The following is a 26,292-nucleotide window of genomic DNA, read 5'->3' as shown; positions in this document are numbered from 1 at the left end:
TATGTGCTATTCAGTTTTGTGTTTATATGTGCTATTCAGTTTTGTGTTTATATGTGTGCTATTCAGTTTTGTGTTTATATGTGTGCTATTCAGTTTTGTGTTTATATGTGTGCTATTCAGTTTTGTGTTTATGTGTGCTATTCAGTTTTGTGTTTATGTGTGCTATTCAGTTTTGTTTATATGTGTGCTATTCAGTTTTGTGTTTATATGTGTGCTATTCAGTTTTGTGTTTATGTGTGCTATTCAGTTTTGTGTTTGTGTGTGCTATTCAGTTTTGTGTTTATATGTGCTATTCAGTTTTGTGTTTATATGTGTGCTATTCAGTTTTGTGTTTATGTGTGCTATTCAGTTTTGTGTTTATATGTGCTATTCAGTTTTGTGTTTATGTGTGCTATTCAGTTTTGTTTATATGTGTGCTATTCAGTTTTGTGTTTATGTGTGCTATTCAGTTTTGTTTATATGTGTGCTATTCAGTTTTGTGTTTATGTGTGCTATTCAGTTTTGTGTTTATATGTGTGCTATTCAGTTTTGTGTTTATGTGTGCTATTCAGTTTTGTGTTTATGTGTGCTATTCAGTTTTGTGTTTATGTGTGCTATTCAGTTTTGTGTTTATATGTGCTATTCAGTTTTGTGTTTATATGTGTGCTATTCAGTTTTGTGTTTATGTGTGCTATTCAGTTTTGTGTTTATGTGTGCTATTCAGTTTTGTGTTTATATGTGCTATTCAGTTTTGTGTTTATGTGTGCTATTCAGTTTTGTTTATATGTGTGCTATTCAGTTTTGTGTTTATGTGTGCTATTCAGTTTTGTTTATATGTGTGCTATTCAGTTTTGTGTTTATGTGTGCTATTCAGTTTTGTGTTTATATGTGTGCTATTCAGTTTTGTGTTTATGTGTGCTATTCAGTTTTGTGTTTATGTGTGCTATTCAGTTTTGTGTTTATATGTGTGCTATTCAGTTTTGTGTTTATGTATGCTATTCAGTTTTGTGTTTATGTGTGCTATTCAGTTTTGTGTTTATGTGTGCTATTCAGTTTTGTGTTTATGTGTGCTATTCAGTTTTGTGTTTATATGTGCTATTCAGTTTTGTGTTTATATGTGTGCTATTCAGTTTTGTGTTTATGTGTGCTATTCAGTTTTGTGTTTATGTGTGCTATTCAGTTTTGTGTTTATATGTGCTATTCAGTTTTGTGTTTATGTGTGCTATTCAGTTTTGTTTATATGTGTGCTATTCAGTTTTGTGTTTATGTGTGCTATTCAGTTTTGTTTATATGTGTGCTATTCAGTTTTGTGTTTATGTGTGCTATTCAGTTTTGTGTTTATATGTGTGCTGTTCAGTTTTGTGTTTATATGTGTGCTATTCAGTTTTGTGTTTATGTGTGCTATTCAGTTTTGTGTTTATGTGTGCTATTCAGTTTTGTGTTTATGTGTGCTATTCAGTTTTGTGTTTATGTGTGCTATTCAGTTTTGTGTTTATGTGTGCTATTCAGTTTTGGGAACTCATCTCTAGCTCAAGTCAACATGTTAGGTCAGTCACAACACATCCGGATGACCACGCCCATTTAGGAGACGGGAAGAGTTACCATTTCATACTATTGGTGGAGTCTGTGATGATTCATCTTCAGTGCATTAAAGCAACAGCTCACCCTAAAATCCAAAACACATATTCCCTCTCTCCTGTAGTGCTATTTATCCCTCTATATATCATTTTGTGTTATTTGCTTGAGTTTTGGAGATATCGGCTGCAGAGTTTCTGCCTTCTCTTCAATACAATGGAACTGGATGGCATGGCACTTGGCGTGTGCTGCTCAAAGTGTCAAAGAAATACATTTGAAAAACTCAACAGCAATGTCTCTTTCCAGAAATCATGACCCGGTTACTCAAGATAATCCACAGACCTTGTTATGAGCAGTTTCATGGAGGAACTATGTTCTTTTGGCCGAACTACACCCGCTAGCTGCTAGCTATAGTTCCTACATGAAAAGAAAATAGTTCCTACATGAAACTGTTCACAACAAAGTCTGTGTATTATTGTACTTGTAGGTAATGATGATAATGTTTGTGTATAAGGACCACAACGGAAATAAGTCTGCGACTTTTTGTGCTATATTGACATTTTTATGATGTGTAACGTAATTTGTCATGTATTATATCAACTGTCCAATAAACTAAACTAAAGAATGATGAGCTCTGCTGCTCCTTCTTACCTCCTCTGGTTACTGAAGCCTCCATCGCTACGTCTTTCTCATAGGGAGTGCCACCATTCACTGGCAGCTCATAGGTCCTACACACAGAGAGTAGATCAGATCAGATCATAGGTCCTACACACAGAGAGTAGATCAGATCAGATCATAGGTCATACACACAGAGAGTAGATCAGATCAGATCATAGGTCCTACACACACAGGGTAGATCAGATCAGATCATAGGTCCTACACACAGAGTAGATCAGATCAGATCATAGGTCCTACACACAGAGAGTAGATCAGATCAGATCATAGGTCATACACACAGAGAGTAGATCAGATCAGATCATAGGTCCTACACACACAGAGTAGATCAGATCAGATCATAGGTCCTACACACAGAGTAGATCAGATCAGATCATAGGTCCTACACACAGAGAGTAGATCAGATCAGCTCATAGGTCCTACACACACAGAGTAGATCAGATCAGATCATAGGTCCTACACACAGAGTAGATCAGATCAGATCATAGGCCCTACACACAGAGAGTAGATCAGATCAGATCATAGGTCCTACACAGAGAGTAGATCAGATCAGATCATAGGTCCTACACACACAGAGTAGATCAGATCAGATCATAGGTCCTACACACACAGAGTAGATCAGATCAGATCATAGGTCCTACACACAGAGAGTAGATCAGATCAGATCATAGGTCCTACACACAGAGAGTAGATCAGATCAGATCATAGGTCCTACACACAGAGAGTAGATCAGATCAGATCATATGTCCTACACACAGAGAGTAGATCAGATCAGATCAGATCATAGGTCATACACACAGAGAGTAGATCAGATCATAGGTCCTACACACAGAGAGTAGATCAGATCAGATCAGATCATAGGTCCTACACACACAGAGTAGATCAGATCAGATCATAGGTCCTACACAGACAGAGTAGATCAGATCAGATCATAGGTCCTACACACAGAGAGTAGATCAGATCAGATAATAGGTCCTACACACACAGTAGATCAGATCAGATCATAAGGGCGGCACGGTGGCGCAGTGGTAGCGCTGTCACCTCACAGCTAGAACATCCTGGGTTCGATTCCCATGCACCTGGGATGCTGTGAGCACTGAAGGAGTGCGTGCCTGTCTGCATGTCCTCGAGTGCCCACCGCCCGGGTGGGGTTGTCAAAAGGGCCTTTCTGTGTGGAGTTTGCATGTTCACGCCGTGCCCCCTGGGGGTTTCCTTCATATAGGAACCCCTCAGCAAAACATGCAATATCCTGGTTGCTGATGTGGTGCCTCCTCTGATCACTCGGGGCACCTGTTCGGAGGGAGGGGAACTGGTTGGAATAGCGTGATCATCCCACGTGCTATGTCCTACCGGTGAAGGATCCCCTGTCAGGTGAAAAGAAGCGGCTGGCTAACTGCCCATGTCTCGGAGGAAGCATGAAGCCAGTTTCGGCTCTCCCCAGATCGGCAGAGGGTGGAGCAGCAACCAGGATAAATACATTTAAATTAGCACTAATGGGGGATAAAAATGGGATACAAAAAATAGGGGGGGGATCTGATCATAGGTCATATAATATACACACAGAGTAGATCAGATCAGATCATAGGTCATATACACACAGAGTAGATCAGATCAGATCATAGGTCATATACACACAGAGTAGATCAGATCAGATCAGATCAGATGCAACTTTACTACGTCAACAGGGTCAGTGCAGCACCAAATAGAAATAGGATACAGCAAAGAAAAAAAGATTATATAATTTAGAGCAATGCAAAGAGGTTGTATTAAATGCAACCAACAATAATCAAGTAAAATATATGAATGAACAAATATGGTGCATGTGTGTGTGTGTGTGTGTGTGTGCGTGCGTGCGTGCGTGTGTCTCAACAGCTAGAACAGACCATTTCACAGCTGGGCTACAGGTGTAAACTTGTAGTTTTCATAATTGGTAGCCTAGGTCATGTCCATAAGCTGGTTATGAGAGGCTTTCAGATGGCTGGTCTCCCAAAGAGAAGGGCCAAGCAGTTAGCGAGATATTGTTCTGCTATTATCGGCAGCCGCTCAATATGGAGGAGGAGCTGCTTTTTGTGAAGTGGATACTGACCTCTATCTTGCATTACAGTATAACTGTATATATCAACCTGCCATGTTATCATCCTGTGTGTTTCTTATGTGTATGCATTATTGTGGTTGCCATCTGGGCACTCATGTAACTGACTGACTCCCAGCATTTGACTGCACTATTACGGTTTATGTCCTTTGCATACTTGTATTTATGTGGACATAAATAAATATTTAAAATGTGCGTGTGCGTGTGTGTGTGTGTGTGTGTGTGTGTGTGCGCGTGCGTGCGTGTGTGTGTGTGTGTGTGTGTGTGTGTGTGTGTGTGTGTACCTAGCGGGGAGTGGATTTCCGGTGTCGTCGGTCAGTTTGAGGAAGGCCCAGCCACAGCTCAGGTCTCCTCTCTCTCCTGTCGACTAAAAACACACACAGCTCATCACACACCAGCGCTTCCCATACACACACAAGTCAGATGGACAAATTCAGCTTTTCTGTGTGCGCGCCTGTGTGTGTGTGTGTGTGTGTGTGTGTGTGTAAGCCTTACATTCCGTATAAAGGTAACTCCCAGTTCAAAGAGGATTCCCAGGTCAGGCGAGTTAGAGCTGCAGCGCAGAAAACAGTCTCCGTCTAGGAGGGTGGGCAGGACACCGGTCATCTGGAACACACACACACACACACACACACACACACACACACACACACACACACACACACACACACACACACACACACACACAAACACTTAAGTCTGCTTTCACTTATGGGACGGTCATGGCATGTACACTGTAGAAGGAATCATCAGTCAGATAAATGTGAAGTCATGAACAGCGCTGGGTATCCAACTTCCATACTTTTATGGCAGGGTTCCCCAAATAGTGGCCACACATTTTTCGCCGGCAACATTTGGTGCCAACATACTTCCATGCGTCTTTCGTAGATGAGATCAACACATTCAAACCACAGCATGATACTTAGGGTTACTGTAAGCAGGGTTTTATATTGGGTTTGAGTGCAGTCTCTGTCACCTGAGGTAAAGAAAGAGAGCAGCGTGGACTGAGATGATGGTGTGGTCAACAGAAGACTCTGTCACCTGAGGTAAAGGAAGAGAGCAGCGTGGACTGAGATGATGGTGTGGTCAACAGAAGTCTCTGTCACCTGAGGTAAAGGAAGAGAGCAGTGTGGACTGAGATGATCGTGTGGTCAACAGAAGAGCTTCTGTTGCTAAACAGCTGCTGGCTTGAACATCCTCCAGTTTGGTAATACTTTGTACTTCAATGATTTTGGTTTCATTGCAGTGTGGGATTTTCTGTCGACGTCCAATTTGCCGATGCCTTCCTGCTCTCATGCCCGACTGCCGATACCGATGTATCCCACATCTTTTTATTTATTTATGTATTAATTTATTTTTTCTGCCTGATTTCGGGGAGCATCGGGTTTCTCCTGGTGCGGAATTGGTGCGTGTCGTGCCTGATTTTGTGTGAACCTAAGTTGTGCTTCAACTTAGGTTAAGTAAGTCATGCTGGCGTGCACACCCTCACACCGGGGATTACTGGCATCGAATAGCTAGTCAACCATGGAACATGTGGGCGTAATTGGGGCATCATTGTTCCGTCGTATTGGCAGGGATGTTTCCCTGTGCCTCCCTAATTAATCATACATCGATGATTATTGTACTGTAACGTGGGGCGGGAGGGGAGGGCATTGGACGCCACATGGGTGGGAGGGAGGGATGAACTTATTTTGATTTATTTTGATTTGCTCCTAGGTGGGATTATATTATTCTTTGTGTCTGTCATTGCGATGTCTGTTGCTTTTCTTCTTCTTAAAAAAAAAAAAGATAACAAAAAAAGAAGCATTTGTGTGGACTCCTGCCTCTTCATACCCTGGGAGAGAAGCTCCAGGTCTTGGGGCTCTTGGAGCTGTAGGTCGCCCTCACCGTGTGGATGTTACTCAACACCTGCAACACAAACACAGTCCCTTCACTATGAGACAGAATGTCCAAACAACATCAGCTAGAACTAGAATGACCGCACCACAGATATATGCCTCCGCCAAACAAGTGAGCAGTCGACATCCATGTCTGTCCAGACTTGGACTTTTGAGTCAAATGTGAAGAAATTCCGTCAAGGCGTTACTGAGATATGGCGTTAACCCTAGAACACTAACGTCAGGTGATTTTCACCCTGACAATTGAATTCACGTGATTTTCATTGTCTTGCTGCTGTCTGAGGTGGGCGGGTCCTTAGGTACCTTCAGGATGCTCACTGACGTTATTGAATGTAGGTTTGTTTCCCTGCTCCCATTCATGGTTTTTTCTACCGGCTACGTGTTCGGGTGATTTTCACCCGACGTTAGTGATAGAGGGTAAAATATCTTCGGGTTAGGGTTAATGGTATTGTGGTGACTTTTTTTTTTTTTTCACCACACAAGTCCCATGAATGGGTGGACCGAAGGAGAAGTTGGGAGCTCCTGTTTTTTGGGGGCGGGGGATTTTTTTACAACGATTACCTCATTTTTCCCGAATTTGACATATTTTTTATAGTGTCCCCCATAATAAACTTCTTTGTGTTTTTTGTGATATTTCACATTTAAAAACAAAAGAAGAGTACCTCAATTTGCCATGTATTGTTGTACTTTAAGATATTTTGATGAGAAGTATGTTTTATGGGGTATATTGCATCGGGTGAAATACACCCAACGTTAGTGATGGTGTGACTTTAAATCACGTTAGTGTTCTAGGGTTAACAAGCTCGAAAATGGCGTTTGTGAGTTCACAGTGACCTTGACCTTTGAGGACCAATATGTAATCAGTTCATCCTTGAGTCAAAGTGATGTTTGAGGCAAATGTGATGAAATTCATTCAAGGCCTTCCTGAGATATCGCGTTAACAAGCTCAAAAATGGCATTCGTGACAGAGACAGTGACCTTCAACTTCAACCTTTGACCACCAAAAGGTAATCAGTTCATCCTTGATTCAAAGTGGACGTTTGAGCCAAATTTGATTAAATTCTGTCAAGGTGTTCCTGAGATATCGTGTTAAGGAACATCAGAGGAACGTACGGACGGGCAACCTGAAACCATAATGCCTCCGGCTCGGCTAACGCTGGCGGAGCCATAATAAAAATGTAGGCCTGCGACTAATGATTATTATCAATTAATTACTGTTTCAATGAATCGATTAATCATTTAGTCTACAAAATCTTTAAAAAAAAAGAACATCACAAAAGCCCCCAAAAGTGACTATTCAAATATCTTACTTAGGCCATGTCCACACGGAGACGAGTTTAGGTGTATCCGCTAAAGTTTTTTGTCATATAGACGTTTCGTCCAGATGGAACCGCGTTCTGGGACTATACGTTCTGGGAGTATACGCTAATTTTTCAAACCGGGTCCCAGAGTGATTAAATCTGAAGACGCCACCCTTGCATTTCCGTGTTTACAACCCATACGCATCTTTCCTGAAACGATGACGCCATAGCCCCACCTCTCTCCACCAGCAACAATAACAATCATGGCAGTAGCTACTGAGCCTGTTGGGGATCTTGCAGCAAAATATAATGCTCCTCTATTACCACCGTCAGCAACAAGTGGACACGGAGAACAGCGTGTACAACATCCTCAGGGCTCCACACAGCTGACTCTTCCCATCCACCCCTCCCCTCCCTTCATCGGATATTTCCCAGAAGGCTTAGCGGCGGCTAAATTTTTACAATAACACAAACAAAATCAGGCTTAACGTGTTAGATAGAAATTATATTTATTTTTAATACAACATGCAATTCTGGAATATTTTAATATTGGACAAAATGAAATGAAATGAAATGTAAACCCTGAGTGCAACCGACATACTCGGCTTGCCCTATATATAGCCCTCGTAAATACAACGTGAATAGGGAAGTGAGAGGTTTGAGGAACACACGGTTGCACTGTGATGTCTGTGATATCCGCTGGTGTCCACTCCACCAAGACTTTAGCTTACTTGACGCAACTTTTTCAATAAAAACACATTTATGCCATGAGTTTATATAATGTATATTTATGTTGCATCATTTAGCCTGTGCTGTGATGTGCAGGAGCGGCCAATATGCTGGGATGTGTTTGCAACATGTCTAAAGATCATGGAAGTGGATGATATCAGGAACGTCACCGATAGTTAACGTTCTATATTGTAGGCTACAGGGAGACCATCAGCCCTGCTGAACAGCTCTGCATTTGCCTGTATAGGTTTAATCATTTTATTCATCGACATGGCAAACCTCCCCGCAAAGCCAAGGGTTTAAGCTGCTCGCTACAGATAGATACACATTATAGACTGTGCGCCCCTAGAGGTTGTATGCCATTATTGACGAGATTGTCTTATTATCTGTTATTCTACAGCGGTTTCAGTGGTTTCATGTGGATACACACATTTCTTGAAACGATTCCATGTTTATGGAAAACTTTTCTGAAACGAAAGAAAAAAAGATCGCTTCCGTCTCCGTGTGGACATGGCCTTAGTCTGACCAAAAACCAAAGTTCATTCAAGAACACTCAAGTCATAGAATTAACCATTTATTGCATAAATGAATATCATGCATACAATTATGTTTGGCGTTGAAGACTCCGCTCTTAGAATTAATTTAATATTTAATTTAATATTTAATTAATTTAATTCTCCCTGAACTCGGCTCAGCAGCATGCTACGCCGAGCAGGGAGCGCAAGCAGAATCCCCCATGGGAATAAAATATTCCAGATACATTTAAACCATAGAAATTAAGAGGGAGCCTAAAAGCAAGACATGGAAACATGTTCATTTTTTGAGCCATGCAGACTCCAGAGCTACAATACATGATAGCATTTGCATTTGATCTAAAAGGTGGAGGTTGGGGTGGAGGTGGCAAGCGTTTGCCAGCAGCCGCACGATCCGCCAGGATCCAGTAAGGTGGGGAACAGATCAGTGAGTGAAAGGCTGCCCTATTTAAACGGACCGCCTTGATGTGAGAATGACTGTGATTGGAGAATTGGTTAAACGGTGAACCAAACAGAGGCTGTCAGCTGGTACAGCTGGGGCGTCGACTATGACATCATGTCTTGAATGAACTAACGCAGGCTTCATTTCATTCAAGAACACTCAAGTCATAGAATTAACCATTTATTGCATAAATGAATATCATGCATACAATTATGTTTGGCGTTGAAGACTCCGCTCTTAGAATTAATTTAATATTTAATTTAATATTTAATTAATTTAATTCTCCCTGAACTCGGCTCAGCAGCATGCTACGCCGAGCAGGGAGCGCAAGCAGAATCCCCAAACAACGGAACTCGACAACGCCAAGCATGAAACGCCCATGCGAATGCATCAGCCAGACTATAGAAGCTATGTGTAGCAGCAGCATGCTGCGGACCTCGGGTCACCTTAAAAAGAGATACACCGAGTAACTCAAAAGAGGCCCATACTATAATTAAGTGAATTACCTATGTGTGGCAGTATGCCACTGCCGACCTTTCAATTAAATAGATGTATGCTTACACCGAAGGTCATTCTATCATAAGTGAACCATTTTTAAGAACAAGCAGCATGAATGCTGCAGATAGGGGGAAGCAAGCCTGCGACCCTGAGCATGAATGCAATGAGATAGGAGGAAGCAAGCCTGCGACCTTGAGCCATGAGTGCAATGAGATAGGAGGAAGCAAGCCTGCGACCTTGAGCCATGAGTGCAATGAACCAGCCAAGTGTTCCAATATTAACACATTTATTAATCTTAAAGATCCGATGTATGAGCCGTCTCCTCAGGTGCCAGAGCCCATGGCTTTTTGAGCCGAGAGAATGTCATTAACTCCTGGGCGAACATAACGTACGTATGCTGCGGAAGACCATCTTCCCATCGCTTTCAGAGTGGCTGCAGGGACCAGTGAAGCAGCGGAGGTAGCAGCTCCGATGCGGAAGGAGTGAGAGGTGTACAGTGCCGGGGGAAGGCCGCACCGTTGGCAGAGGAGACGGAGACGGGAGGTGAACCATGATCTGGCCATGACCACTCTTTTATCGGTCAGGAACAGAGGCTCATCCTGGCTGGCATGGCGACGCCATTGGAGGTATCGGGACATAGAAATCAATGGACAAAACACAGTATTAGTTTGCGATATGACAACATGAGATCCTTTACGTTCCCTGTCAGTTTTAGAGTGTTTAAGGTAAATGGAGTAATAGGTTGCATAAACCGTGACATCTGACATGGAAAGATCGTGAAGAGGGTTAAACGTGTTTGAGCTAGATGTAAATTCCCCGCACCTAAGAAATCCATAAAAGGCTGTGAGGAATACAGTTTCTAATAAAGTATCGACATAAGGACCGAAACACCCCTGCCTAAGGTGAGAAACCAGTTTGTGAACTAAAGGAAGAGAGAATGGAAGGCGCTTATCCTGGCTTGCTGGAAACTCTTTTTTTAGGCCGTTGAAGAGGAGATGAATGGATGGGTTTCCAAGCAGCTACAGGCTGATGGATCTGCACATCTTAAATGAAACTGAATACCTGCTACAGATGCTTTGATAGAAGATGGATGCATTTTACGAGATTCAAAACAGTGGACAATAAATGCACATATCATGGAAATGTTAACAGGCATGACTGGGACAGAAAAAGCAGCACAAAAGGAAGTGAAGTGGAACCATGCGGAGTCATACATTTTTATTGTAGACTTTGCCAGTCCGAGACGCATGAACCTAGCAGCAGAGTTCATGTAGGACTGCAGATTGCTATTTAATCTAGCACCGTTTGATTGAAGGCTGGGCAACGCAGGCCCTGAGGTGCAGCATGGGGGCAGAGGGTTCGGAACTCCTGAAATTTAAAACGTGACAGAGAGTCAGCAATTTTATTGTCCAGCCCAGGAATGTGCGCTGCACGGAGAGTGAAATTCCCCATCACACATGACCATGTTAATTTCCTAACAAACCTGTTAATGAAAGGAATGGAAGAACGCCCTTTATTAATAATGTTAACAGTAGCCTCGTTATCACAAAACACGACAATCTGTTTCCTTGACCAGAACTTACCCCAAAGAATGGAAGCTATAACAATGGGATACATTTCTAGCAAAGCAATAGATTGGACATCTGCCGAAAGAGATATTAATTCTTTTGGCCAAACGTCTGCAAACCACTGATTATTGAAAACACCCCCAAAACCATTGGAAGGAGCCGCATCAGTATAGAATTTAAGGGCGACTGACGTTTCCGCATGATCATTATAGAAAAAAGATATGCCGTTCCACTGGTCGCATAGCAGAGACCAGAACTTTAAGTCTGACCTACAGCCCTCATCTAAGGTGACAAGATCATGGAGGTTATTTACAGATTTAGACAAGTCTAATAAACGGGAAATAAAAGATCTGCCTTGCGGAATAATCCTCATTGCAAAGTTGAGGTGGCCTAGTAACGATAATAATTCTCTTTTTGACAATGCCACCGCCTCCAGCGCACATCTCATAACTTGCCTAATTCTTACTAGTTTGTCTTGAGGCAGGGAAGCCTGCATGATGTTGCTATCTAAACGAATGCCTAAAAACTCAATCACCTTCAGAGGACCTTGAGTTTTTTCCGCCGAAAGAGGAACTCCTAAACGGTTAAAAACCTCTTTCAGCGCGTTGATACACCTACCTGGATTGGACTCGGGAAAATCTACCACTAAAAAATCATCTAGCAGATGAAGAACTAATGGCAGTTTACAATTATTTAATAGAATCCAACAAAGAGCTTCTGACAGAGTGTTAAATATACAGGGGCTACTGCGACAGCCGAAAGTTAGTCTGACGGAAAAATACATTTTTCCCCTCCATTTGACACCGAAAAGGTGCCACTGCGATGGATGGAGCGGCATGACTTTAAATGCATCTGTGATATCTGCCTTTCCTAGCCATGCACCTTTACCTGCCTTTTTAATGAACTGGATCGCGTTGTCAACAGTTGCATAAAATAAAGAGAATGGCGCCAGAGGAATAAGGCTGTTGATGCTTTGAGCACTATTGTCATGAGGAGCTGATAAATCTATGATTAAACGCTTTTTACCAGAGTACTTCCGAGTTGCTATTCCGATAGGATTGATACGGGATTTAGGAAAGGGGGGGCTATCGAAAGGCCCAAGCATGTAGCCTTTCTCTACTTCCTTAGCTAGCAGCTTATCGACTACTTCTGGTTCCTTCATAGCAGATTGCAGATTATCACAGACATAAGACATTTTAGGCAGAAAACATAGCCCGGCAAAAAACCCTTGAACAAGACCAGTCATTAAATAATTGACAAAACAACGATTTGGATGCTTTTCCAGTGCTCTCCCCAGTTCTGGAACGTTGACTGGAGTAGAAGGTTTAATGTTTTTTACTTCTTTCGCACGGCTCTGGGATTGCGGCGGGGACACGCGGACCGGGCATGTCCGTCTCCGCAGTAGCTGCAAGCATGCATATATTTACAATTTATATATTTGCATACATTCTCATTGAAGTTTATACAAAGCGGTGTCTGAATGGATGACACGTTATTATATTTATTAAACTTAGAATTCACCTTCTCGCCAGATTCTTTTTTAACAGCACTGGACTGAGTCACAGTTCTGGGGCAGAGACTCAACGTGTGCGAAAAGGACCCGCACACAGCGCAAGAGAGAGCTTGGTGCCCTGTGAACAGTCTGCTGATAACAGCCAGATCCACCACGGCCCAGTCTAATCTCTGGTTGAATTTCTGAATGTACATGGCTGCCTTAGCAGAGAAAGACTTGTGGTATTCATAGAAATGACTGCCGCCATAAGACAGTGCCAGATCTGAAATGATCGCCAAATATGTGTCCAGCTCAAATCTACGTTCTGGGTACACCTCACATATAATGTCCCTGAACACCCCGAAAGCCACATTGAACTCAGCCATGGTCAGGATTTTAGACAGCCTCGGATCGCTTTCCTTCAGGATGACTGAAACCTCCCCGAAATCGACCACACGTCTGTCAGAGGTCTCATTTGAACACAGAAGAATTTTTACCAAGTTAATGTCGTTACCTGCCAGGATCTGACTTCTCAGCTGTGGAGAAATAGCCGCCGCAGGCGGAAAGAACGGTACTCCGGCTGGAGCTGCAGGGACTGCAGATCCCAGGGATCTCAGCGGCGTGACGTCAATCGGAAGCGCCGGAGGTGCGCCGGCTGTCGACTGTGACCATGGCTGTGACGTGGACGGAGCGTGGAAGGTTCCGAAGAGCAGAGATGATGACGGCCCCGGAATCGCAGACACTGGGATGGGATCCGAGCGGTTCTCCAGAAGCTGGAGACGGGCATCCATGCTGCCGATGGACGACTGGATGTTGGCTAGGGCGACGAGGACCGGGTCCTGGACTGCTGGCTGCTGGACTCGGGCTCTTTTTGGAGGAACGTTAATGATAGGCACCTTAGCTTGGGCAGAGGGCCCATCTGCGGCATCAGCGCTAACGTTGGCAAGAGGGCAGTTATTCTTTTTTGCTTTGCGTTTTTTAGCAACTGGTGTGGCCAGAACATCTCCGGCTCTGAGATTATAGACAAAAAACTCAAATAATTCTTCATGGGAAAGGCCCAAAGGCGCAGAGATACCATGATTATAGAGTCTCTCTATAATTTTGAAAACAGGCCAATTTTTTATCACTGGCAGAGTATTCGCTAGGCGGCCACTCCGACGCACACCGATATCCTCGGCTGTTTCGGACCCGCCCTCATCTTCAGGAGGATCAACAAGAGGATTTTCTTCAAACGCATCATCCTGCTCGATAGCAGACATCATGAGCCAGGAGATGGTGAGTACAAAGACACAAAGTAATTTCCTTTTCATACCTGATGAAAAAAGCAAAGCGTTTGCCAGCAGCCGCACGATCCGCCAGGATCCAGTAAGGTGGGGAACAGATCAGTGAGTGAAAGGCTGCCCTATTTAAACGGACCGCCTTGATGTGAGAATGACTGTGATTGGAGAATTGGTTAAACGGTGAACCAAACAGAGGCTGTCAGCTGGTACAGCTGGGGCGTCGACTATGACATCATGTCTTGAATGAACTAACGCAGGCTTCATTATTCCAAGATTCAAGATTCAAGATTTTTATTGTCACTCCATGGTACAAGTATCACGTGTGAAATTCTTGTGCTGTGAACTCCGTTTACAACATAGTACAAATATAACAGGGCATATGAGTGCAAAAACAACAAGAGACACAACAAGCAATAAGGCAGTATAGTGATAAGACAAGTCAGAGACAGTGGCATATTCACTGCACATAGGTGCACATGTCATGTGCATACTTTAGACGTGCTTAAACATTTTAAATTCGGCGTATTTGACATACAGGTGCAAATAGCATATTCCTTATTAAACATACAATTAAACTCAGCGTTTTAAATTCGGCGTATTTGATATACAGGTGCAAATAGCATATTCCTTATTAAACATACAATTAAACATTAGACATACGTAATGGTAGCAGCTACAGTACGGTACAGTATGGCTACTTCACTATTTGTGTATGTTAAGGAGTCTCGTGGCCTGCGGGAAGAAACTGTTCCTCAAGCGATTTGTGCGTGCTTTTGGAACCCTGTACCTTCTCCCTGAGGGTAACAGGGAGAACAGGCTGTTGTGGGGATGGTTTGTGTCTTTGATGATCTTCAGGGACCTCCTGAGGCACCGCTGTTTATACAGTTCATGCAGTTCTGGCAACTCACATCCTGTTACGCGCTGGGCCGCGCGTCTCACTCTCCGTAGCGCCCTGCGGTCCATGGTGGTACAGTTCCCGTACCAGGTGGTGAAGCAGCCAGTCAGCAGGCTTTCAATGGTGCCTCTGTAGAAGTCCGTAAGGATTTCTGGCCTTAGCCCAAATTTCTTCAGGCGCCTGAGTCCGTGTATTCGCTGTTGGGCCTTTTTGACGACAGTGGCGGTGTGGCCGGCCCAAGTCAGGTCCTGGTGGATGTTGACTCCCAGGTACTTGAAGCTGTCCACCCTTTCCACCACTGTGCCGTTGATGGTGATTGGGGGTTCATTTTATAATATGAAAATCTTTTCATTTGTGAAGCTGTAACTAGGAAATCTTTGGTATTTTTACTCGATAAATGATTAAAACAAGTAATTGATGATCAAAATTGTAATAAATTAATTTTCTGTCATTTGAAAGCACTAATAGTAATAATAATTTGTATATTGCTATTAACTCATTCTCTGCCAAAGACGTACCCGGACGTACTTTTAACAATGGCGTTCTGTGCCAAAGACGTACTCGGACGTACTTTCATGTTTTGGGTGTTTACATTACATCAGACACTTTCCCAGCCTGTGACATTGTTTCAAGTCAAAATGATAAAAGGAACCCGCTAGTTTAGTATTTATGGGTGGAGCCTGTGGTCGAAACAGAGTCCGAGAGTTCTCGGATGGCGACGATGGCGAGGAAGACGCTGGCGTTTTTGTTGTTGCTACGAAGGCTCCCCTTCACAGCGTTCTGACACGGATGAATCGGAGGAGGAGAAATGGGTGCCACTTGGAGCGATGACGATGGTAAAAAGTAGCCTATTTTTTGTATCGCGTTTGAGATGAAATGATCACACACACAACATTCGAGTATAATTGTCACGCATTGTTTATAACTTATGCCGCCGGCATGACTCGCTTCATGTTTCCTCTTGCCAGCTCTGTCACACTCAAGGGAGAGGGAATCACATGGATACGTCAAACGCGTCAAACCGCGTCACACACCCGTCCCGAGCAACCAAGGCGAAACATGTGTCACATAAACATTTCAAAGCACATTACAGCACTAACGTAGCTATTGTGTGATCTTCTGTGCTAACGTTAGTTATGAGAGGTAACGTGACAGCAGGTAACGTTACAGCACTCGTTATTCCTGTGTGTGTGTGTGTGTGTGTGTGTGTGTGTGTGTGTGTGTGTGTGTGAGAGAGAGAGAGAGAGAGAGAGAGTGTGTGAGTGTGACCACATAAGGGTTCGTTCCATGATTTGTTTATGCTTTTATCAAGCTAAGCTAAAAATCCACATGGCAACTGTAAAATACATTCTCTTATTTTTTATTTTTTATTTATTTATTTGGGAAAACAAATACTGTATATGTCTGATGTGTCACTGAGGCAAAAAATAAAAGGCTCAAAAGAGAGTTCTGCTTGAAACGGTGTTGTTCACTAAAAACCTATTTTTCTCCTATTTCTGTTACAAAGGAGGGCATTTTCAGTGAAAACAAGCTAACTTCCACTGCTTGTAACTAAACAAGGAAACATGGTCGAGTTTCAGTTTTTTACAAGGGGTAAGAAGAGAGTCTCTGCTTTATTGTGAGATATGTTGTGTAATTTTATTCCTAGCACAGAATATTCTGTGGGTCCTGGAAGATCAGGAAATATGCTCAAAATCCTGGCACTGGGAGCACACAGACCGAAATGACCCTGGCAGAGAATGAGTTAACATAATCAGCAGTATCTATTCAGCCTAGGTGCAGCCCTACTAATGATTATTTTCATTAACGATTAATCTGACGATTATTTTCTCGGCTACTCGATTAAGTCGATTGCTCGATAAACGTCACAAAACGGTGAAAAATGTTGATCACTAAAGCCCAAGATGACGTCCTCAAATGTCTTCTTTTGTCCTGACCAACAGTCCACAACCCAAAGATATTCAGTTTACTGTCATAGAAGACTAAAGACACCAGAGAATATTCACATTTAAGAAACTGGAACAAGAGAATCTTAGTAAAAAAAAAATCTTAAAATGTCTGAACGATTAATCGATTATGAAAATCGTTGGCGATAGATTTTTTGTCGATTGACGAATCGATTAATAATTGCAGCTCTGATTCAGCCAACTTTACTTTGCAGGGACCTGGGTAAGGAAATGGCTTCATGACAGACTAAAGCGTACATTTATCTCCATGATTGTCCGTGCGGCCAAGTGATGTCACACCATCAGACACGTCCCTTCAGGAGGCTCCTGTGTGGTGAGTTTTCGCCTGGCCGTGCACATCCCAAATCTTCTAACTATGCGGCTGGGCAGCAAAGTGGAGTTTTCAAAAATAACGGTCACTTCTGCAAGTAGAAAACCACACGGATTATAAAAGCTCAAAACGTTTTCTCGTCAGGATTCCGTGTCTCTCATTTCCGTGCGACAGTCCATATGTCAATTTTTTTCCGCCACTTCCTCTCTTCTGTCTGGCCCCTGTCCCTCCCCCACTCTCCCTCCCTCCCCTCTGTTTCCATAGATCCCATAGATGATCGATGTGTTAATTGTTACTTGTATCTGTTGCTTGTTGTTATCTTGTTTTCTATGTACTCATACTGTATCAGCGTCTTTGGGTCACTGAAAAGTGCTTTATAAATTAAATGAATTATTATTATGATGATGATGATGATTATTATTATTATTATGTCTAGCAGAATTCACACTTAAGCCCCACCTGAGTTCCATCGAAGGCACAGAGGCAAATGTGTCTGCTGAGGACCTGAACTCCAACACCAGGAGTGGGAATCCTCCTGCAGCTCCACAGGGTGAAACAAACACTCGTCCTGACCTGACGAGAACGAACCTACAGGAGAGGAGAGAGGAGGAGAGGAGAGGAGAGGAGAAGAGAACAGAGGAGAGGAGAGGAGAAGAGAAGAGAAGAGAGAAGAGAAGAGAGGAGAGGAGAAGGGAAGAGAGGAGATGAGAGGAGAGGAGAAGAGAGGAGAGGAGAAGAGAGGGGAGGAGAAGAGAACAGAGGAGAGGAGAGAGGAGGAGAAGAGAGGAGAAGAGAACAGATGGGAGGAGAGAGGAGAGGAGAAGAGAGGAGATGAGAAGGGAAGAGAGGAGAGGGGAGAGGAGGAGAGGAGAAGAGAAGAGAGGAGAGGAGAGGAGGGGAGAGAAGAGAAGGGAAGAGAGGAGAGGGGAGGATAGGAGAGGAGAGAAGGGAAGAGAGGAGAGGGGAGGAGGGGATAGGAGGAGAGGAGAGGAAAGGAGAGGAGAGGGGTGAGGAGAGAGGAGAGGAGTGGAGAGGACAGAAGAGGAGAGGAAACAGAAGCATTAATTAATGACTAGAGGCTTTTAGCCTGGTAAACTGAACTCACATTACATTTCCTTCTACCAGACCGTCTGGCCTTAAGCCCTGGAGGGCTTTCTGCAGAAACTGCAAAGCGTACGAGCCAATCAGCAACCAGCCTCGTAGTTGATATCGTAACCGGCCAATCAGGAACGCTGCTGGAAAAACAGTAATGGCTGCCTCCGTGCCTGTCCGCCTCGAGTAGTAATGTCAACATTCATCGAGTTTAAGCAGCCATAAAGTGCAGTTATTGCTGAAATAGACTCAATAACAACAATTAAACAAGTACAGGAGTTTACATCAGCTGGGTTTCTCGGCGGAAAAGATGGTTTTCCCGTTCTCTGAAATGTGAGTTGACGTGACCGGCTGGTTTACCAGGCTAAGAGGCTTTGCCCTGGTCCATTAAAACACACAGACAAACAAATACCAATTCTCTCAGGCTGATGACTAATAAGACTCTGAGACAGACGGCTGATACTTTGGGCTTTCCGATGTAGAGCGGACGTCTGCACCAACACTTCCACTTCCATCGTTGTTTCCAGTCTGACAATGTCTCAAATGCAGTTATCTGTTTATAGAGATGAGCCACAATGACGTCTGGACCTAAAACACCTACAAAAAGTATTGATCAATCAACTCCAACTCAATTCACTCAGAGGAAGTCTTGGTGCACCTGTGTTACGTCCTGCCTTTTAGACACAAAATGGCTGCTGTGAAAAAGGCCTATTCTCTCAGAGGAAGTCTTGGTTCGGACAACCGACATACCGGTCGTCTGGCACAGACTCGTATTAGTCGTCAGACTGAGAGACTCTGAGGTACCCAGATTGCACACATACAGACAAACACACTGTCTCACCTTGCCAGTGTCTGGGTCCAGGAAGAGGTCTCTAAAGGAGAGCTGTGATTGGCTGAGCTCAGGCTGAAGGTAATGACTTCCTCTGTACGTCAGCCCTACAGAAAAAATGTTTATATCAGTTAGTAAAACAAAACAAATGATGGTCTCTGATGGTCAAGGATCCCACTTGAACTTTTACTCATGCTTCTCTGCACCCACACCAAAGAGCACCTGTTTCAGTGATTTGACCAAGCACCCACGCAGCGCTTCCTCATCCCTTCTCTCAATTAAAAATGGTATTTTACAGCAAGGTTTATTTTGCACAAATTCATAAAAAAAAGATTCTCATGTTGTAATAATAAAAAAAGAAATGTCTCTTAATGTCTCGAAAATGGTATCAAGTATCGATATTTTCTTGGGTATTGATATTGAAGTTGAAATTCTAGTATCGTGACAACCCTATATAACATCAACTACATTTGACCAGTTAACGGCATGCTGCTTGATAAAAAGAAAAGAAAAAAGGCAGCAGATTCCACCTGCTAGTTTGTTCCAATGCAAATTGACTGCAGGCGCACTTATTGTTTATTGTTTATTTCAGATCCCCATTAGTCACTGCCTCAGCAGCCACTATTCTTCCTGTGGTCAAACACATCAGTTACAGTACAATTAAAAAGTAAAAAAAAGTACACCAATAAAGTACTCAATACACATACATACATACATATATCCACATCCATACATCCATCCATACATCCATCCACATACTGTACATACATAGGCTACAGTGTATACATACATACATACATACACACACACACACACACACACACACACACACACACACACACACACACACACACACACACACACACACACATATAACAAAAACAAAAGCAACAATTATCCTAGACGAGATGTTGCAACTCTTCTATTATATGGCTCTGGCGTTAGCTAATGATCACATGAGTGGGGGAAAGGGTCAATATCATCCATCTGCAGCCATCGCCCCGCCCACCGTGTACGTTCTCAGACCCGCTGGATGTGTACACGTACAGACCAGAGTACGTTTCTAGACTCCTTCAAAAATAAAAGCCTGGATATTTTTCTTTTTAAATCAGCGTTATGTTGGTATATGATATTCTATATCGTCGCTGTGCAATGAAAACCACCTAAGTCCATTTTTTATGATTTTTACTTTTGAATATAAATGGAATATATCCATTCTCCTCCATCTACTGGCAGGTTTTGGCGTCTAAATGACCAATAAAAACATGTTTTACTGGGTAAGTATGTAACACGTACCACCATAGACCCCTTATACAGCTTGTCAACATTGAGCTGCGTGCGCATCATGTAGGCAAAAAGCCGTCAGCCCAGCATTGACAGACAGTGAGAACTGTGTAAAAGCCCCGCTGTCAGGACTGCTCTATGCCCATCTGCAACACACAGTTATATTTTAGTTTTAAAATGCAGTTCTCGGCTTACTACCACAGCTTATCGCCTGGTGATAAGCAATGTTATGCATCGAAATTAACGTTGTTTAATGGGATATGTCTTACAGACCCATACGCACTGGCGCTGTCAATTGGCCAAGCCTAGTGGCCGGCAAAACATATCGTGCATTCCTTTATAACTCGGGATAGCGTAGATAATTATTCTGTAACTTGCCAAGATATATTGTTATGTTGATAATGCACACAACTCAATAATGACATTATGTAACGTTACTTGGTCGTTAACTAACCGAGCGATGTGGCTGAGCAGCCTACAGTTTCAGGCAGCTTACCTGATTATGAAATGAGCACTACAAAGTCGGGCATTTTTAATGATGTCCACCTCGTTCCAATCAGTTCAACTCAATAATGACATTATTTAACGTTACTTGGTTGTTAACTAACCGAGCGATGTGGCTGTTACTAGCAGCTTACTACAGCTTCTGATATAAAATGAGCGAGCACTGCAAAGTCGGGCATTTTTAACGATTTCCTCTTTCGGCTTGCAACCAAAGACACCTACGGTTAGCATTAAAAGCAGTATGAGTTGACGGGATTCGTTAAAACTTTAGTCCTTGCTTTGTTGATAGTGTAACAGACTGTTCAGTGTTGTGTTGTGTTCTATTGCGTGTGTGCGAGGCTGTGTATGTTCCCTCGAGTTGCGTAGAACAGGATATGTGGGGAAAAGCTCGTTATAACGTTACAGCCTGGCTCTATCGTTTATTATTTTATTAACCAAGTGTGAATAGGCCGACCCGAATACTCTGCTACAATAGCTTTCCGATTCTGGCATCGCACTGCACAACACGAAGACATATCTAGCTCGAATATTTTCCGGGCCACTGGAAAACTACTTGACAGGGCTGCGCGGAGTCTGTCTTTCTGCCTCCGTCTTGCGCATCTGACGCTGCTTGTTGTCATTGTGACGTAGGCGTATAAGGGGTCTATTGGATGCTAGACCCGCCCATCACATCACGTATGTGACAGTCAGACCTCCATGCTCCACCCCACCTCATGAGGACTTCCCCAGAAAAGTCACCAGGCACGCTGCTGACCCGAATGCCGGCTGTGTTTCGGCTTGGTTTTGTGTGATTCTGGCATTGTCTGACGTAAATAGATCAATAAGGTGTTTTCGGGTTGTCCTTGGGCTGCAAACTCATTTAAAGTATGCAAATCGAAGTTGTTTCTGACAAGAATAATGTCACGTTACTCCGGGACTGCTCAACCCATGACAGAGCCACTCTCCTCGGCTTGGCAGAGTGAAGCTCTCCGCCCGCGCGTCCCCGCTGCCTGGAGCACAGCGGCTCGTGCTCGTGCTCTAAAAGGCAGGCTCCCACACGCTGCGGCGTGGCCAGCAGAAAGTGCTCCAGACTCGGTGTGATAATCCTGTAACAGCATTTGAGCTTATTCAGGTAAGATATTAATAATGTAATGACACATTCAGCGATAAACTGTCTACAATGAAGACATGTGTCATATATGACAACGTGGTGTTCAGTATTTTAAGAGCACAGGGTTTTTTTCATTTCCTGAAAAGTTGGCGATTTGGAGATAAGTGGCTTTCATTGCACAGCGACGATATGCTTGTGTGCATTAGTCTTTCGGATGATTGAATGTTTGTATGATTCATGACCTTGGCGTTGATCTCACTGGTTAATTGGCTAGCTATGCTACTAGCTAGCCAGCAACTACCCCCACTATGAGCTCCATGGTCAGCCTCTGAGACCCAGGACAGCCCCCTCACATCACCCACCCTCCAGCCCGCTTCTACCCCGACTTAGAGGCCCCTTCTCCAGGGGAAACCACCTCCGGGAGCCACCCACCTTCGATGAACCTGCCCAACCACATACCCAGTATTAAGCACCCCTCCCCAGGCTACACACAGACCCCCGCCCCGCCAGGACCTTGTCCTCCGGCGACCTACGTTACCAACTTGCTGGACCTTGCTGGCTCAGTGGCCACACTTTACGGACTTTGCTATCTAGATATAGCTAACATCAGTGTTTGGCTGCTGCAGTGCTCGCCTACCTCGCTCGCAGTGACTGCTTTTATTTTTGAAGGAGTAGGTCTAGAAAGTATCCGGTCTGTACGCGTACACTTCCAGTCTGTATGTGTACACTTCCAGTCTGTATGTGTACACTTCCAGTCTGTACGCGTACACTTCCAGTCTGTATGTGTACACTTCCAGTCTGTACGTGTACACTTCCAGTCTGTATGCTTCCGGTCTGTACGCGTACACTTCCAGTCTGTACGCGTACACTTCCAGTCTGTATGTGTACACTTCCAGTCTGTATGTGTACACTTCCGGTCTGTATGCTTCCGGTCTGTACGCGTACACTTCCAGTCTGTACGCGTACACTTCCAGTCTGTATGTGTACACTTCCAGTCTGTATGTGTACACTTCCAGTCTGTATGTGTACACTTCCAGTCTGTATGTGTACACTTCCGGTCTGTATGCTTCCGGTCTGTACGCGTACACTTCCAGTCTGTACGCGTACACTTCCAGTCTGTATGTGTACACTTCCGGTCTGTATGTGTACACTTCCAGTCTGTATGTGTACACTTCCAGTCTGTACGCGTACACTTCCAGTCTGTATGTGTACACTTCCGGTCTGTATGTGTACACTTCCAGTCTGTATGTGTACACTTCCGGTCTGTATGTGTACACTTCCAGTCTGTATGTGTACACTTCCAGTCTGTATGTGTACACTTCCAGTCTGTATGTGTACACTTCCGGTCTGTACGCTTCCGGTCTGTACGCGTACAGACCGGAAGTGTACGCATACAGACTGGATACTTTCTAGACCTACTCCTTCAAAAATAAAAGCAGTCAGTGCGAGCGAGGCAGGCGAGCATTGCAGCGGCCAAACACTGATGTTAGCACGCAAGCTAACGTTTGATAGCTCCCGGGGGACGGCTGGCTGTCTGTACCCCGGGAGCGGTGCTTAAGTGTGGGCCACTGGGCCAGCAAGGTCCAGCCAGTGGGTAACATAGGTCCCTGGAGGACAAGGTCCTGGCGGGGCGGGGGTCTGTGTGTAGCCTGGGGAGGTGTGCTAATAGTGGGTATGCAGTTGGGCAGATTCATGGAAGGTGGGTGGGGTGAGGGGGCTGTCCTGGGTCTCAGAGGCCGACCATGGAGCTCATACTAGCGCGGGTAGGAACAGGATGGACGAGTTGCTAGCTAATGTTAGCTAGTAGCATAGCTAGCCGATTAACTAGCCAGATCAACCCCGGGAATGTGATCAATGTTGGGGGGAATTGTCTGTCAACATCGGTCATGAATCATGCAAACATTCAATCATCCTAAAGACACTAATGCACACAAGCATAGAATATCATAACACCTACGCCGATTTGAAAAGAAAAATATCAAGTCTTTTATTTTTTTAAGGAGTAGGTCTGTGCTCTGTACACGTACACTTCCGGCGGGAGAACGTACATGGTGGGCGGGGCGAGATGCAGATGGATGTATCTGGAAAGGGGGGGTTCACCGTGATGTAACGCTGAATCAAATCGCCGATTTTGGAGGCCCCAAAAAAAGGAGGTTTGAACCCCTAGAGGGCACTCTCACTGCCTGAAAATGACACAGTGTACCGTGTAGAATTCTAACAGTTTAGTCTCAAATGTAGAGATTTTTCCTTCACACACCACCCCAAAAGCCATAATACAGTTGAAAGCTGAAAGAAAATTGTTTTAGGGGTTAGTCCTCCTTGAAAGTGTGTGTGTGTGTGTGTGTGTGTGTGTGTGTGTGTGTGTGTGTGTGTGTGTGTGTGTGTGTGTGTGTGTGTGTGTGTGTGTGTGTGTGTGTGTGTGTGTGTGTGTGTGTGTGTGTGCGTGCGTGCGTGCGTGCTAACCTTCCTCCACCAGCAGTTTATTAAGAGTTGATGGTCTGAATCCTGAAGGGATCGCCCCCATGGCAGAGAGCACATCGGTCGTATCAATCTGTCCATCACACACACACGCACGCGCGCACACACACACACACACACACACACACACACGCACACACACACACACAGTGAAAACAATAAGAATTCTCAATGCAGTGCAGAACACTTGGTGCGTGGAGAGAGTCTCACCTCAGTCAGAGCCTTCCTGACAGTAGACCAGTTGGAATGGGAAGCAGTGCTGTTAGAGAGCAGAGAGGAATGGAAACACTGACATTATTCAGAGAAAGCATCATTAAAACAACATCATCATCAATTTCAATCTAAATGAATTCTGTATTTTGATCACTTGTTGTTGTCGTCGTCGTCGTCGTTTTTGTTCCCCCCCAGTTTTCTCCCCAGTTGTACTCGGCCAATTCCACCTGTCTAAATTGTCCCCGTCGTTGCTGCACCCCCTCTGCTGACCTGGGGCAAGTTGTAGACTAGCACCTGCTTCCTCTGATACATGTGCAGTCGCTAGCTGCTTCTTTTCACCGGACAGCGAGGCGTTTCACCGGCAGGATGTAGCAAATGGAGGGATCATGCTATTCCACCCCAACGACCAAAGGAGGCGCTAGTGCAGCAACCAGGACACGTACCCATATCCGGCTTCCCACCCGCAGACACGGCCAATTGTGCATGTATGGACATCCGACCAAGGCAACATGGGGCGCGAACCTGCGACCCTCGTGTTGGTGCTGTATTTTTTATAACTAATATAGTCCTGGGATCCTTTAATTTGACCGCATCACTCAGAATAATCTGAAGGACAAAACTGGTCTAAGAACCTCTGGAAACAACACAGTAAAACCAAATCTCAGCAGGTTCCAGTTTTTAAAACGGAGAACCTCACCTCCGTTTGTCTTGGTCCTCGGCCATGTCTTCACCATCCTGCTCCTCCTCTTCCTCGTCTGACTCCTCATCATCATTATCATCATCATCTTCATCTTCATCATCGTTGACACCAGAACCACTCTGAAATGTTTTGGTACAGTGAGCGGTTTTAATCATCTAAGCCAGCGGTTCACAACCTTTTCCCACTCATGGCCCACTTAAAAATCTCAAAAATGTTCTCAGCCCACATTCAACTGTAAACAGTATGGAGGCCAAATAATGTGTTCTCAGTCCACATTCAACTGTAAACAGTATGGGGGCCAAATAATGTGTTCTCAGCCCACATTCAACTGTAAACAGTATGGGGGCCAGATAATGTGTTCTCAGTCCACATTCAACTGTAAATAGTATGGAGGCCAAATAATGTGTTCTCAGCCCTAAACAGTATGGAGGCCAGATAATGTGTTCTCAGCCCACATTCAACTGTAAACAGTATGGAGGCCAGATAATGTGTTCTCAGCCCACATTCAACTGTAAACAGTATGGGGGCCAAATAATGTGTTCTCAGCCCACATTCAACTGTAAACAGTATGGGGGCCAGATAATGTGTTCTCAGCCCACATTCAACTGTAAACAGTATGGAGGCATAATGTGTTCTCAGCCCACATTCAACTGTAAACAGTATGGGGGCCAAATAATGTGTTCTCAGCCCACATTCACACAAGTGGGCACCGGGCAACAGGTTGGCAATGGCTGATCTAAGCATTTTACAATACACTGATGTTGTTAAACTAAAACCTCAGTCTGAAGTTTGAGTTGTGCTGATGGTTACTCACCAGTCACCTCTTTAAGTACTTTAAAATTCAACATTATCATTATGTCCTAAAGTG

At 44.1% G+C, this 26,292-nt stretch overlaps 1 protein-coding gene across 1 annotated transcript in view; it reads right to left on the bottom strand.

Annotated features, from left to right (window-relative positions):
- LOC310789166 (nephrocystin-1-like) overlaps window positions 1-26,292 on the bottom strand; it is a gene marked incomplete at its 5' end in the record, with an annotated part of 62,579 nt that overhangs the window by 11,030 nt on the left and 25,257 nt on the right. Inside the window, 9 exons of the mRNA XM_083650756.1 lie at window positions 2,206-2,282; window positions 4,606-4,688; window positions 4,817-4,927; window positions 6,155-6,229; window positions 17,694-17,822; window positions 19,168-19,262; window positions 24,497-24,584; window positions 24,722-24,770; window positions 25,422-25,543. Of these exons, the coding sequence (XP_083506882.1) occupies window positions 2,206-2,282; window positions 4,606-4,688; window positions 4,817-4,927; window positions 6,155-6,229; window positions 17,694-17,822; window positions 19,168-19,262; window positions 24,497-24,584; window positions 24,722-24,770; window positions 25,422-25,543 (829 nt within the window). The remainder of the gene's footprint in view (window positions 1-2,205; window positions 2,283-4,605; window positions 4,689-4,816; window positions 4,928-6,154; window positions 6,230-17,693; window positions 17,823-19,167; window positions 19,263-24,496; window positions 24,585-24,721; window positions 24,771-25,421; window positions 25,544-26,292) is intronic.

This window comes from Poromitra crassiceps, assembly GCF_964638095.1.
Source record: "Poromitra crassiceps genome assembly, chromosome: 14".
NCBI lineage: Eukaryota > Metazoa > Chordata > Actinopteri > Beryciformes > Melamphaidae > Poromitra > Poromitra crassiceps.
The sequence above is the reverse complement of the archived record's forward strand: the minus strand, read 5'-3'. Positions and strand labels throughout refer to the sequence as shown.